This window comes from Tupaia chinensis, unplaced genomic scaffold (assembly GCF_000334495.1).
Source record: "Tupaia chinensis unplaced genomic scaffold, TupChi_1.0 Scaffold140301_1, whole genome shotgun sequence".
In the NCBI taxonomy this organism is placed as follows: domain Eukaryota; kingdom Metazoa; phylum Chordata; class Mammalia; order Scandentia; family Tupaiidae; genus Tupaia; species Tupaia belangeri.
Window position 1 is genome coordinate 440,553 of NW_006200179.1, and position 14,700 is coordinate 455,252.

A 14,700-nucleotide genomic window follows, 5' to 3' on the forward strand; every position below is an offset into this window, starting at 1 on the left:
TTAGAGGATAGCAATTCCTCTAGACAGCAAAAGCTAATGAAGATTCTATAACAAATTAAACATTTCTGGCATAAACTATAAAATTTCAGTTAATTCAATATAGGATACAGGAGACCAGCAGTTAGCGTAATGACTATGCCGCTGGACTCCCATGTAGTTGGCTGCAGTTCAAGTCCCAGACCTGGTGGCTTAAAATCATGCCAGGTGCGTATGCATGCGTGCCCAAGATTCTGAGAGGAGAATGGAGGAGAAGGGAAAATAAATAAATAAATAAAATATATAGGAAACAGCAGGAAGTTTCAAGAAGTTTTAAAACTAAATTTACCACACATTTTTAAATTGCAAATATCACAAAAAATTAACACATACACATACAAGTGGTCACACCAAATATAACCTTTCAAAGGAACTGAGACCTTTCAAAATGCTATACTGCACTCACCTTTATTTTATATCTACTGTTAGAGATACAACATTGAGTTGTTTCTATTCTGTGTGCAATTTTGATCTTTCCCATCTTGAACCAGTCCAGTGAGGTTTTAACCTCTCCCCCTCCACTGAAACGGCTCTCATCAAGGTCTTCTATGACTGACCACCATCTTGTAAAACCCAATGGTCAATTCTAGGTACTCTTACTACTTGTTCTACCAACTGCAATTGACTCAGTCACTGTCACCTCCTTAAAACACTACTGAGCTGCCTTTCGATTTTCCTCCTTTCTCACTCACTGCTCCCTCTCAGTTTTCACTGCTCCTTCTGACTCATCTTCCTGAAAGCTAAGCACTGGGTCTCTTCCTCTCTATCTATGAAAATGTCCTTGGTGATTTCAGTCTCCTTTTTGTTTTGTGTTTGGAGAGATTTTTTGCTATAGGGCATGTGTGCTTGCAAGAGAGACAGAGACACAAAGCAAGAAATCACTCCCTGGACAAGACAGCCATGTCATAAACCCTTCTGCTCCATTCTCCTCTCAGGATTTCGGGCATGCATGTAAAGACACACACACACACAAACACACACACTCAGCGTGAGTTTTAAACCACTGGGTCCAGAATTTAAACTGTGGTCAACTATGTGGGAGTTCAGCAACATAACCATTACACAACTTAAAACAACACAGATGTGTTTCTCATGCATTCTACATCTTCATCACATGACTGTACAGAGGTGTGTGGTGGAAAGCGCTGCTACATGGAACTCAGGGCTTCAGACTCTTGGGGTACCCTCCACATTGTACCTGTTTTACCTAAAACATGTGGCTTCCATGGATGCATAGTGGGGAAGGAAATGTTGGAGGCTCATTGCACATCAAGTATTTAATTTCTCTGGTTTCCACTCACAACCCATGAAGCTGAAACAGTCAAACAGATCTGCCCACTAGCAAAGAAGCGAGGAAGCAAAATCTTTCATCAGCCCAGAAGGAGGTGAACACTACAGTAACGATACTTGCATGTCTACCACAACTTAATTTTGTCTCCAGCCTCAACCTCAACTCTGAATTTCTGACTCATATGTCCCTCTGCCTATCTGACATTATACTTGGATAGTTAACAAGCATTCCAAAATAACCATGTCTAAAAACTGAGCTCCAAATACTTCCTACCACAAATCTGTTCTGCAATCAATGGCATTTCAGCTCATAGATTATCCTTTCAATAATTAGGTCAATCGATTAAGTGATCCTTGACTACTTATTCTCACAAGCCACATACAATCTGTTACCAAATTCTGTTGGCTATTGCTTCACAGAATATACAGAATCAAACCATCTCTCACAAGCTCCTCCCATAACAAATTGCTGCAAAGCACCATTTGTCTCTTGCCTAAGTTACTGCAAAAGCTCTCAGCGTGTCTTCCTGCTTCTGCTATTGTCAGCTTTCGATAACATGGGCTTCTCCTGAAAACCCTCTGATACTTTCCTCCAGCTTTATGCAAAGGAAAAGGCCAAGTATTTACATCTACAAGGTCCTACACAATCTGAGATAGTCCTGACACTCTTACAAATATTCTTTTGCTTATTCTGTTCAACCCCCTTTGCTCTTTTGTAAATGTGTTAATTAAGCCTCAACTTACAGTCTTGTTTTTACTGCATTATCCATGTACAACACTCCTTTTCCAAATAGTTGAATAGTTCCATTCCTCAACGTTTTCAGGTCTTTATGGGAGCATTTTCTGATGAGCCTATTTAAAGTTTCAATCCCACCTGAACCTTAACGGGTCCCTTTATCCCTTCACTATTTTTATAGCACTTACTATACTTTATACTTTTAACATAGTACAAATTATTCTCATTTATTTTGCCTATATGCACATTAGTATAATTTAAACCCCAGAAGGACTCAGTGATTTTTGGCCTCATGCTGTATCTGCAATGCTGAGAATTTTGTCACTAATTCATATTGAACATAAACAGGTAATCAGGAAAGACATGAAGGAAGACATAACAATAGCTTGATTGTATTTGGATCATTAGTGTGGGAAAATGAAAATCAGAGATAATGTTAATTAAATGATCTAAAATATATTTTTAAGGGCAAAACAGTGTTATTCTAATTGTGTATACAGCCAAAAGGAATACATTATCAGTAACAAGAAAAACATTTGTTCCTACACTTTCTAATCCCCTGTACACTTGATGCTTTCCCAAAACCCTTGTTTCCATACATTGTTCATTTTCCCATGTGACTCTGCAGCATCTCCTAAAAGTAGAGCTGGGTCATCCTCATCCCAATTCTCTCTCTCGCTCTTTTCATACAAATCTTTTGAGAGATTTATTCTAATTCAGATCAGTGCAGGAAAATGCTTGATTTTCTTTAAGAGACCCTGAAACTTTCCTTACCTCAATCTTCTCCACTTCACTAATCTGCTAACTCATTCAGAAATAGTGCAAGCACTTATTAGGCTTATGTGACCCGTATTATAACTTTGTCTCTTCCTTTAGCACTGGCCTTTACCTCACACATACCTCTTTCTAGGGGAACTTTAAATCTTGGCCAATGAATTCACAAGGGACAGATATCAGGATGTGCTGAGCAGAGGAAATGGTGGAAGTAAACACTGTACAGTCATAGAATTAATGAGAGCTCAGTGATTCAGATGCTTTAGTGAACATCTCACAAGACAGAACAAGCAAAAAGTCATACACTGTCACTGCTGTCCAGAAGAAAACTCCAGACTATGAAAGTCAGATATTGTATGCCCCACTCAATACATACCGAATGTCTGCACTCTATGGCAGACACGGAAAGAGTTGGAAATATAATAGTAGGGAGGACAACTGTAGATCCAGAGACTATATGAAAGGGGGAGTGGATAGTAGAGGGTAAATGGGAGAAATTCAGGGAAGAAATAATTAACAGATTTAAGAATGTTAAGTTTTCAGGACCAGCAGATAGTGTAATAGTTACATCACAGGGCAAGCACAGATACCTGACTGTATAGCAGGGGATGGGTGAGGAAGGAGGGAATCAGGAAAAAAATATTCAATAAATATACGAATGAAAAGTTATCTGTTGATGAGGATATATATGGTAAAATCTTAGATGTGATTGATAAGCACCTCACGCATGCTGGGAAAAACCATGTTTCAAATTATAAAGCTGTACAATGATTAAATAAATCTAAAAAAAATACATCATGACTTAGTACAGATCACATAATTCTCTACCTATATCAGAGCAGGAACTAGAAATCCAATAATCCACTCACATTATTTCATTTTGTAATGAGACAAACTCATCATTAACCATCATTTAGAATGATATTTTATTTTTCAAAAGCAACATTACAATCTATATATATATAAAGAGAGAATCAATTGAAAAGAAAGAGAGACACACACACACACACAACGAAATCCTTAAGCGACTTGCGAGTCCTTAAGGAAGTGTATTATATGACTTTATGTTTAATAAATAATTTTTACTATAGCACATGGAAATAGTATAAACCAAAATTATGTTAATAATTAAATCACACATAAAAGTGTTAAGTCTAAGACACTAAAACAGAAGTTACAGTTTTTCTTTTAATGATTTCTAAACACCTTGCATTTTCTTCACTAATTTTTCATATCAACCCAGGGAGATTTGAAATATGTTTATTTTAGAAGAATGGGAAATGGGAGCTAATGCAAGCTTCTATTTAATAAAACCCTACTTCTCTTCTTCAATGGCGATATGCACAGTTAGACCGACACATGCTCCCCGCCATTCACTCAAATACTCACAGTTATCCTTTCATCTTTATCATCCAATGGAGAGCCATCTTTCTTCCATGAAATGGTGGGTTCAGGGTGGCCTCGTGGAGGCTGGCATTCCATTACTGCAGGCTCTCCTACTGCCACCATGACATCGGAAGGGTTCTGTCTGAAGTCATCCCGTAGTACTGTAGGAACAAGATCTAATCAGTACACTCAATAGTGACATTGAATTCTCATCTCTGAACTTCAGTGAAAGAGACATTATTACAATAAACTATTACTAATAGCTATAGTAACAAAACCTTAAGATTCTATATGTACATACAGCCATCTGCTACTTCCTATAGACATTTGGCCTTAAGTATGTACAGAGGGATGATTTGATATTCTTCAGAGGCCAGGGGGCAGGGGGGATGAGTGTGTTTTGCTATTGGCATTGATAGGTAGCATTTGGTTTATCTTTAGCATTTTTTTCTGTCTACTACGTACATTTTTCTGTGCTAATGAATACAACTGAATCCTCCTTTTACCGTGACACATCAAGATAAGGTTTTCTATAATGTAAATGAATCATAAATACATATAAACAAAAGTACCAAAAGGAAAAATAAAGAGACATACAAGCATGCAGTTAATGAAGAGATATTTGGCAGATGTGTAAAATTTTGCTTATTACCATTTTAATTTAAGTATTTTCATTAAGAAAAAACTTTAGATATAACTGCAAAGGGGCTGCATTCAACGTTATCATCTATTTCATTGCCAGTGAGTGTGTGAGATGACTGGCTGGCACCAGTTATGAGAATGACCCTGGTGCCAACGGCATTACCTTCATGTTCTGTAAATCGTTTTGTTTTGCCTCATTGTTTTGGTATATATTATTTCATTTGATCCTAAATCTATTCATAATGAAAGATGTTAGCCCCATTTGTGTTATTCATCTTATATTTTAGAGAAAGAAAGAATTTATAACCGTAATCTCAACCAGACACTAATATAATATTAATATGGTATGAAACAATCAGTATTATTCTTCTTGTAACTGTTGGAATAAAATGTGGAAAATAAGCCAAATGCATATTCTAAAATTAGTTCGTACAATAGCTGTTTCCTCCATAACTTGATATCATCAAGAGATTATGGATTATTTGACATCGATTAGTGCCAGAACACAAACTCTATCATTTACTAGGTCATGTAATCTTGAACACATTAGTCCATATCATTGTTTCCCTATTTGTGAAGCAGGGGTAGAGATACACTCTTCAGTAAAAAGCCTAATAATAGTTAGCTTTCCAGTGCATTTTCCTTGACCTATCATGTAATAAAATATTAACTGTTTTATTAACAAGATTTAAAATGATACTTAAAATATTTATTGGCATATTAAGTGCATATATGTGGCGTGATAAACATTACTTAAACTTTTAAAATCTATTGAATTGAATATTTGACACTATAATCTTGCACTAGAATGAATGGCTTTCCGTTCCAATAAAATTTTTAAAAAGTTTGGTCAGAGGGCACATGGCAGGAAAGAAAGAGCATTACAAAGGCATTTAGAAAAAAAAAAGTTGCCAGAGAGTATGTGTGCTGGCAGAACAGATAGAAAGTGAAGGCGCAGCTCCGACAGAGAATGGGCATACCACAATCCCTTCTCCTACATTTCTCCTTCCTTTTGGGATTTGGGGCATGCATGTCGAAGTGTCCAGCACACTGGGCCCAGGACTCAAACTGCGCAGTTGACCCCATGGGATCCATCTTCTTCAACCACCAGAATACAGGCTGACCCTCCACTGGCATTTACAACAATTTCATGGATGAAGTAGACAAGGGAAAAAAAACTTATCCTCAAATTGTTATTTCAAAAATCACTCTCAGGGGAACCAGCAGTTAGTGTAATGGCTATGTCGCTGGACTCCCACGTAGTCAACTGCGGTTCGAGTCCCGAACCCGGTGGCTTGAAACTCAAGCTGGGCGCGTGTGCGTGCGTGCCCAAGATCCCGGGAGGAGAATGGAGGAGAAGGGATTGTGGCATGACCATCCCCTCTGAGGGCATGTCGCTTTCTGTCTCTATGGCTCTCTCTGTCTGGCGAGCGCACGCACCCTATAGTGAAAAAAACCTCTCGGAAAAAAAAAAAAAATTACTCTCGGGACCAGCAGTTAGCGTAATGGCTATGTCTCTGGACTCCCACGGAGTCGACCGCGGTTCACATTCTGGAACCAGTGGCTTAAACTCATGCCAGGCGCATGTGCGTGCGTGCCCAAGGTCCTGAGAGGAAAATGGAGGAGAAGGGATTGCGGTGTGGCCATCCCCACTGGGGGGTGATTTCTCGCTTTCTGTCTCTCTGTCTCTCTCTCTCTGTCTGGCGAGCGCACATGCCCTATAGCGAAAACCTCTCCAAAAAGAAAAAAAAAATCACTCTCAAATTTTGGTATCAAAACCTCAAACAAGTGTAGAGGCTTACAAAACTCTATATATTAATTCAGCATTTCTGTATTTTTCCATTGTCCATACCAGGTAAGTAGGTACATACCTCTGAGTAAGTTACAACACTCACTCAAACAAAACCCCAATTTTTTAATCTGCATGCTGAAACAACTTGAGTAAGATTGATGTGACTATATTGACACTCAGAAAACACTGTTTCAAGGAGGAGACTTGTTTGCTTATTTGGGGGAAGAACACAAAATGAAAAAGAAAAGAAATAAGATTGCTCCAAATTATTATAATTCTAACTTAAATATTCTGTATTACGAATAAATTACACAGATGTACAGGCAAACTTTGTAGAACTGACACCTCTCACTACTGTTACCACATAATGAAAGAACAGACCATAAGGACTTTCACCATTTATAAGCTAACATCATTATTAGGTGTTAAGTATGTACCACAAATAAACTGCAAGATTTATAGAAAAAACAAAGGAGCTGACTTTAACAAACACTATATGCTTTTGCTAGACCACATTTTTAGTCTATGATAACACCTCTGAAAAGTTTTAACACCCTTGAAACTCCCAAAAGTAAAATACTTTTCAAATCAAAGTAAATAATTTGCACAATTTTTCGGTGTTGTAAGCATACAACCAACTGGGTAATACTATATCTTACTGACAAATTGAAATCAGATCTCAAATAAGCCAACGAATAATACAATGTCTTGCAAAAATATCTAAGGTCTAAGTCAGATAAATCAAGTTTTTTAAACAATTTTTCCATTTATTATGTTATTTGGGCTTTTACAGTATATAATGAAAAGCTAACCAAATGTAATCCATTAAAGATCGCTGTTTAGATAATGCTCATGTAATTATTTTTGCAGCTGTAAAACATAAAATTCTGATACTGCCTATGGCTACAGGCAACCTTGCATAAAGTTATGAATTTAAAGGCTTTTTTGGTCTTTATAAAAGCAAATTCTTCTTCCTTTTATACTTGTCCTGAACATTTCTTTTTTGGGAAAAATAGTATGTATCACACTGTAAAATGATATAAACTTTTAGTTAAATTGTCCAATTTCCTTCATTCATGTGTACATTTAAGTCCTTAAAATAAAAATGAAACTCAAATGATTGGCAGCATTTTGCAGAAAAACCAACAGCATCATAGCAATTCCCAAATATAGATCTCTTAGAAAGCTCAGCTTGCAGTTGCTTTCCTTTCTATTAATCGCAGCATACATTTTGTAAAGTTTCTCAATTGAATAGCATGGAATTTTAATGTCTGAAATTAAATTTCCAAATGAAAGTTTAATATTTCTCTAAAAAGAGCAAGTTAACATCTATAGGACATGTAAGTAGGTATCACCCAGAAAGGTGTTAAACCAATTTGCCCTAACATTACAATATCATATTTTAAACCTAACATTTGACCCTAACTTTATGCCCTAACATTATACATCACGTTTACATTTTTATTTCATGTGTAGAGGTTGATACATATTTCCTTCAACTGCTTCGGTTTTTTGTTTTTTTTTTTTACTATGCTAAATTAGAGAAAATATAAACTTCATTGAATCTTTAAATCTCCTGGGAGTTTTTAATCTTTAAAAAATGGTTAACTAAAATTAATCTTTTAAAACAAAGTGTGCAGTCATCTGGCCTTTACAAAAGCTCAATACCAATGTTAACACAATTCTCAAAAGAAGTGAACATACTTTCAGAAAAGAATTCTAAAATTCAGTGGTGTTATTGCAACCTAGCTGGGTAGAGTTAAAAAGGCAGGGGCAATATAGAAAATAAGGAAAAAGTCAAGCCAAAGCATTTCGAGTATCATGAATGTTTCAATATTTGTAAAACACCTTTTTCTAAGACACTTTTCTTCTTTTCAAATAATGATTTCTTTATTTAATTTTGTTGTTACCATTATTCTTTCCATTTGACCAGAGAGAGGCAGAGAGAGAAAAAGGGAAAGTGAGAAAGCAAGCTGTCAGGTCCAGGATGAACAGTGGTTGGCCATGTGATAGTCCAACACTTCAACTGTTATGCCCCCTGCCAGCCCCTTATAAAACACTCCTTAAGATTTTCATAGAAACCTTTAGAACAGAAAGAACTAATGTTACAAAACAGGCAAATTTTTGAGAACATCTCATCTATCCCATAAACATAGACAAGGAAGTTCCAGGAAGCTCTGCCACCAGCCTGGGTTATATTTATCAGGAAAAGACCAGAGGAATGCACAGGTATTCCAATTTCAAAGACAGTGTTCTTTCTTTCTTTCTTTCTCTTTTTTCCTTTTAAACCATGTCGCTGTTGTACTGTAAAATGCAATTCCCTTATCTAATCTATTTTGTATTTAACAAATTCACTCCAATATTGCACAAGGTTGACTTGCAATGATGGACATCACTGCTCTGCAGAATCCCACCATCTGATCTCGTAGACTCAAGTGTTCCTACAATTTATTTTGTCCCTAAAACACGCATTGAACATCTGTGAAATACAATGCCTTTGGCTTTGTGAATCATAGAGTCTCAAATAAGTGATCTAAACATTTTGCTTTAGAAATTAATAAATTAAAGGTCCTTGGTGGGCGAGGACCATATCACATAAAGACCAACCAACGGTAAGGACAATGGTGCAGTATAATAATGATGCTAGCAATGACCGATGCTTATTGTACATTTGCTGTATACGAAACCGAGCTAAATATCAACTCCTTTCATCTTCACAACAAACCTATAATGAAGAGAATGTTTTAGTTTCATGTCACAAATGAAGAATTTGTAAGGCCTCCATAGCCCGGCAAGAACACAGATCCTCAGTACATAAAGGACTCTTCCCTACCAAGGTGCCCACCTCTCCAGTAACACAGTGCCCACAATTCTAAATACCTAATTAGCATCACATAATTAATGTTTCAGCCTCTTTCCATTGGAAACGAACATTACCCTCTTGACAGTCACATGGTTATTTTCAAATATTTCCCACAAGCCTGTATTTTTTAGATGTTTCCATATTTGAAAGAAACCACATTATACCTTCAGTGGCATACTGAATTAGAATTCGTTATTCAGAATACATATGACATGCTACTTCTTCTCAATGATTCTTCTTTTATTTCAGTCACAAAATAACTGAATGAGCTGTATAATAATAAGCATTTTAATTAAATATTGGCATTTTAATTAGAAGTGGGTGTCTCGGGAATAAAAGAGGAACACAATATTCAGTCTGTGGATTTATTTTGTCCTACCTAAAACTCTAATTTATCAATGAAACCTCGCAGAAAACAGTAAACTCTTGCCAGCAGGGAAAAGAACAATAATCAAAAAAAATCAATGAGATCCTTAAAAAGTAGGGCATATTGGAGGAGAAAATAAATGAACTCTTTTCCCAAAGACAACAGCTCTGTAGGTGCCCACTCAGAGCAGGACTCTCCGTACACTATTTTAACTGTCTTCAAAATTACTAATCACTAATGAGACTTTAATATTGACTAGAATATATTATTCACTTTTACAGTGTATCTAGTTCTCTGTCTGTATGCCAACTACATGCTGACATAAGTAAACGTTATTTAATTTCAAAGCAACTATAATTCTTTCATTTAACACATATGTACAGAGCAAATACTTTGGGCCTGACAGCTATGCTGTAACTCTTGTATTTTCCTTGGAATGAAGTGTATACAAAATGCTGATATCTGTCAAGAAACCACATTAATAGTCACCTTGTCAAGAAAGAGTAATACAATAGGGTTTTATTGCAGGTTATTTTGAAATAAGGGATAGACTGTGGGAACTGGATAAAGAAAAAGTGTAACTTAACGTCTTCTCTATTTGCATTCCCACTTTTTAGTTCATAGTATTACTCAAGAAAAAAAAAGTGTTATCTGGATTACAAATGGGTTTAAGACTTGTTAATAGTTCTTAAAATAATAATTGAAAGCTTTAAAAATATTCCAACTAAAAGAACAAATGTACATAAAGATAACTTAACCATTTGAAAAGGAAAACCCAAATAATTACATGTTAAAATATATTTCATGAAGTATACCCTACTTCACAATACCATCTTCTAAAGTCAGGAATTTTTTTAAAAAAATGATGCATGGAAACATCAACTCTGTTTAAAGTTACAACTTAATCATGATTTTTTAAAAAGAATTATTTATTTTATTTGTTAATATTTTTAAACTTGACCAGAGAGAAATAGAAGAGAGAGAGAAGGGGAAAGTTGAGAAAGCAAGCTGCCAGGTCCAGGACTCGAATCACGTTTGGCCACTTGGGAGTCCAGGACCTTAACCACGACGCTACCTGGTAACCCACATGATTGTTATTTAAAGCATATGCTATTTGCTTTTTTTTTATTTGACACCAAATTTATCTATGAATATTCTCTAATAATTATGTCATCTTCTACTTGTATTTTTTCTTTACAGCAAGCAACTTTATTTTTAAACCTTAATTTGTGCTTTGGTTAAGACCCTGGGGAAAAAATATGCTAGTAGAAGCACTTATTTTCTTAACTACTAGAGCTTTTGAAGATTTTAGAAGCCACTTATTCTCTTTCCTAGGAAAGCAGTACATTTTTCCCCAAAATTATATATTCTGAAAAAGTTACATAGTATAGATGGTTGTCAAACATCACTCAAACTCAACTAACAACGAGTAGGAGCCACCACAAATGGAATGAGAAGCTATTACCAGAATGAAAGTAATTAGAAGCAATATGTTCCTTTGCACAATGGATGTTGGAGGAGCAAGCTGACAAACATAGCCACGTGTTTCTGTGTTCCGCTGGGCTGTGGCAAGAGGGGATGTCATCTCTTGTCTTTTAATAGCTTGAATTTCTTCAGGATTGGTCAAAGCTTAAACCTCATTCCCTTTTTGCAGACACAGAGACACCGTAATGGCACTGCTTTTACTGTATGGGTTACTCCATAGTAAATATTGCAAAAGCACTGAGTCTTAAAGATAAACGGAAGGTAAAGAGAGCATACTCGTTTTAAGTTAAGATCTGTAATGTATTTTAAAGAAAGTGTACAAGAAAAAGAATCAACATTTAAATAGTTAATATGTAGCAGACTTGTAAATCTGGGAGATCATTCTGAAAAACTACAAAGAATTGTCATAGTAAGTCAAGTTGCTATAAACATATGATCTAATTTAAAGATGTCAGTTCCTTACCAGACCTTTGTATTTTACACACAATACAAAATATTTTAAATTCGATTGCAAATGAATGGATTCATTAATTAAAAAAAAAATGCAGCCTTCATACAACACTATTTTGTATGGCATTATTAGTGGATATTTTTATTAATGAGTCAGAAAACAGAAGCCAGAAATTTCAGAATCACAACACATATTCTTTCATTATTCTGAGATTTAAATAGGTATATTAACAATGACTCAGTTATTTCCACACAAAACAGAGAGTTTTACACTCTGTCTTGATAGGGTTATTATGAAAACTAATTATTTAATGTTTATACAGGACTTGCCATTTATATGGTGCATTACATCTGCAAAGAACTATTGCTATTAGTCACTATGTAAGGAATTGCCAAATTTCTCAGCTGCCAGTACGAATGGAAAGGAGGACAAAGAATGCCATTGACGGGGTTTCTAAGTGCCACAGGGAAAGTCGCACTCAGGAATCGCCTGACGGGGTTAAAAAAACAGAGACAGAACGCAGATATCTGAGCTCCAAGCCCCTGATTAGGGCAAGACAGCCATCCATTCTTTCTTTTGTAAAATCCACCTTTCTAAGTAGTGTTGCTCTGTACTGAGCAAGTCCTCAGTCAAACAGGTATACTTAGTACTGATTGCCTGAGCCTCTGTATCTGAAGGTCAGCTCCCTAAGAACAGAGTTTGTCTTTATCATTCTACATCCCCATGCCTACAGCAATACCCAAGACTTACTAGAAATTCTCTAAATGTGTTCAATATAGTGTCTTCTCTTTTTTAATTTCCAGAGGATTCGTACATGCTTGTGTGAGAGCGAGGAAGCACCCCCTCCCCTAGGTGGATTTTGATCAAGCCACATTCTTTATAATTATTTCCTTCCATTTCTTCATTCCACAGGATTTCGGGCATGCACACATAAGCTCCTGGTGTGTGTTTTTAAGTCACTGGGACCAGGATTTGAACCATGACCGACCATGTCAGATTTATCTCCCTTTGCCAGCACTTAACCATTGTGCTACAGCACCAGCTCTCCAGTATCCTCTACATGCACCAAGTATTAGATATTGAATGGTGGCTTCACCTGAATTGAGTACTACCCTCATAGTTCATGAGGTACAGGAGATGCTATGGTTTGAATGTGTGCCCCTTAAAGTTCATGTATTTGAATGCAACGGTGTTGGGACCTTTAAGAGGTGGTTAGTTTGGGATTAGTCTCTGCTATCACGAGTCGATTGATATCCTTATCTAGGGAGTGAGTTATCACAATAATAGGCTCCTGATAAAGTTATGAATTCAGTCCTATTTTTGTATGTTCTCTTGCCTTCCACCATAGGATGAAACAGCAAGAAAGTCCTCCCCAGATGTGGGTCCTTTGACCTTGGGCTTTCCCAAACTCCAGAAGTATAAGAACTCAATCTATGTTCTTAATCAATTATTCAGTCTCAAGTATTTTATTCTAGTAGCAAAAATGGGCTAAGACAGTGGGTTGACAAATGATACTAAAATAAACACAGACAACACATATACAACTACCATTGTGACACATACCATGGAGGAAAAGGACAGGATGCTGTGTGAGAGAATAGTGAGAAATGTAACTTAGAGAGGAGATAAAAGGGCATTGAGGAAGAAACAGATAAGCTGAAGCCTGAAAAATAAGTAACTAATCCTATGAATATGCATTGCAGACAGAGGAAATTCAGGTTAAGGAAAATCCTGGTACACTAAAGAAAAGTTAGAAGATTAGAACCTGTGTAGTGGGACCAATGGACAGCAATGAGACATAGGCTTGGCAGGAAAGGTAGCAGCCAGATTTGCTGTGCACAGGAGCCTTGATGAAGAGTCATCCTTCATTCTAATTCCTATGAGAATCCAGTATTTCAAGCCAAGTAGTTTCATGATGGAAGAATAGTAGTTAAATCTTCATGCTAGCCCCTCCGGGAAATAAATAGGGAAACACGAATGGGATGAGAAGGATGTTGCAGGCCCAGCCATAGTGACACGGCAGAAGCACAATGCCCTGCGGTGTCAGAGGCCATGTGGAGGATCTGGATTTGGGTCCCCAGTTGACCTGTGCTCCCAGGCATGCACACATGAGCCCATGATATCTTGGTTGGTCTGGAAAGGTGAGAGCGTGGGGGAGGATTGTGATGGGGGACTCTACTGAGTCTCTTTTTCATGAAATAAACTTTAAAAAAGAATGCTATTGCAATAATTAAAGGGAGGATGATGGTGGTTTAATACTATTATGACAATGCTGGATTTGGAGCAATGGGGACAGGTTAGATGTGCACTTTAGAAATAAAAATGAAAATGACTTCTTGAGAAGATGAAACTGACAAAAATACAAACGATACCGATATATTCTAGATTTATACATGCATGTATATACACACATGCATGACTACATACGTGTGAATATATAGAATTGTACATACATGTGATATACATGACCACTATTCACTGATATATTGCACTGGCATCTAACCCTAGTAGCAAATTATAGTTAAACCTCACTCAATTGTTTTGTTTGGAAAACAAAAACCAACTTAAAGCAACATTCTCAGGATTGCCATAAATTAGGCTTAAGAGATAAGAGAATCAATAACATATTAGAGGATATCAGATAGCAATATTTAAACATGAGAGAATAAATAGCATATTAAATGTTATTACATAATTAATCAGAAAATTCACAGTTTTTAGAAGTTCACAGTTTCTCTAAAACATTTGTAAAATTCGCTGGGATTCTGCTGAGTCCCTAAATTCTTAAAGATTGTGTGATTCACTTATTCATTTATCTAATAAAAGTATGATGAATTATATTTGGTGATGGCTCATAAGATAAACAAGATCCAATCTC

At 36.3% G+C, this 14,700-nt stretch overlaps 1 protein-coding gene across 8 annotated transcripts in view; it reads right to left on the bottom strand.

Moving 5' to 3' along the window:
• Positions 1–14,700, bottom strand: part of ROBO1 (roundabout guidance receptor 1) — a 1,280,027-nt gene that overhangs the window by 164,016 nt on the left and 1,101,311 nt on the right. For all 8 annotated transcript variants that reach the window (XM_006162599.3, XM_006162600.3, XM_006162604.3 and 5 more), the window contains one exon: positions 4,226–4,383. In XM_006162599.3, coding sequence (XP_006162661.1) covers positions 4,226–4,383 — 158 coding nt within the window. The remainder of the gene's footprint in view (positions 1–4,225; positions 4,384–14,700) is intronic.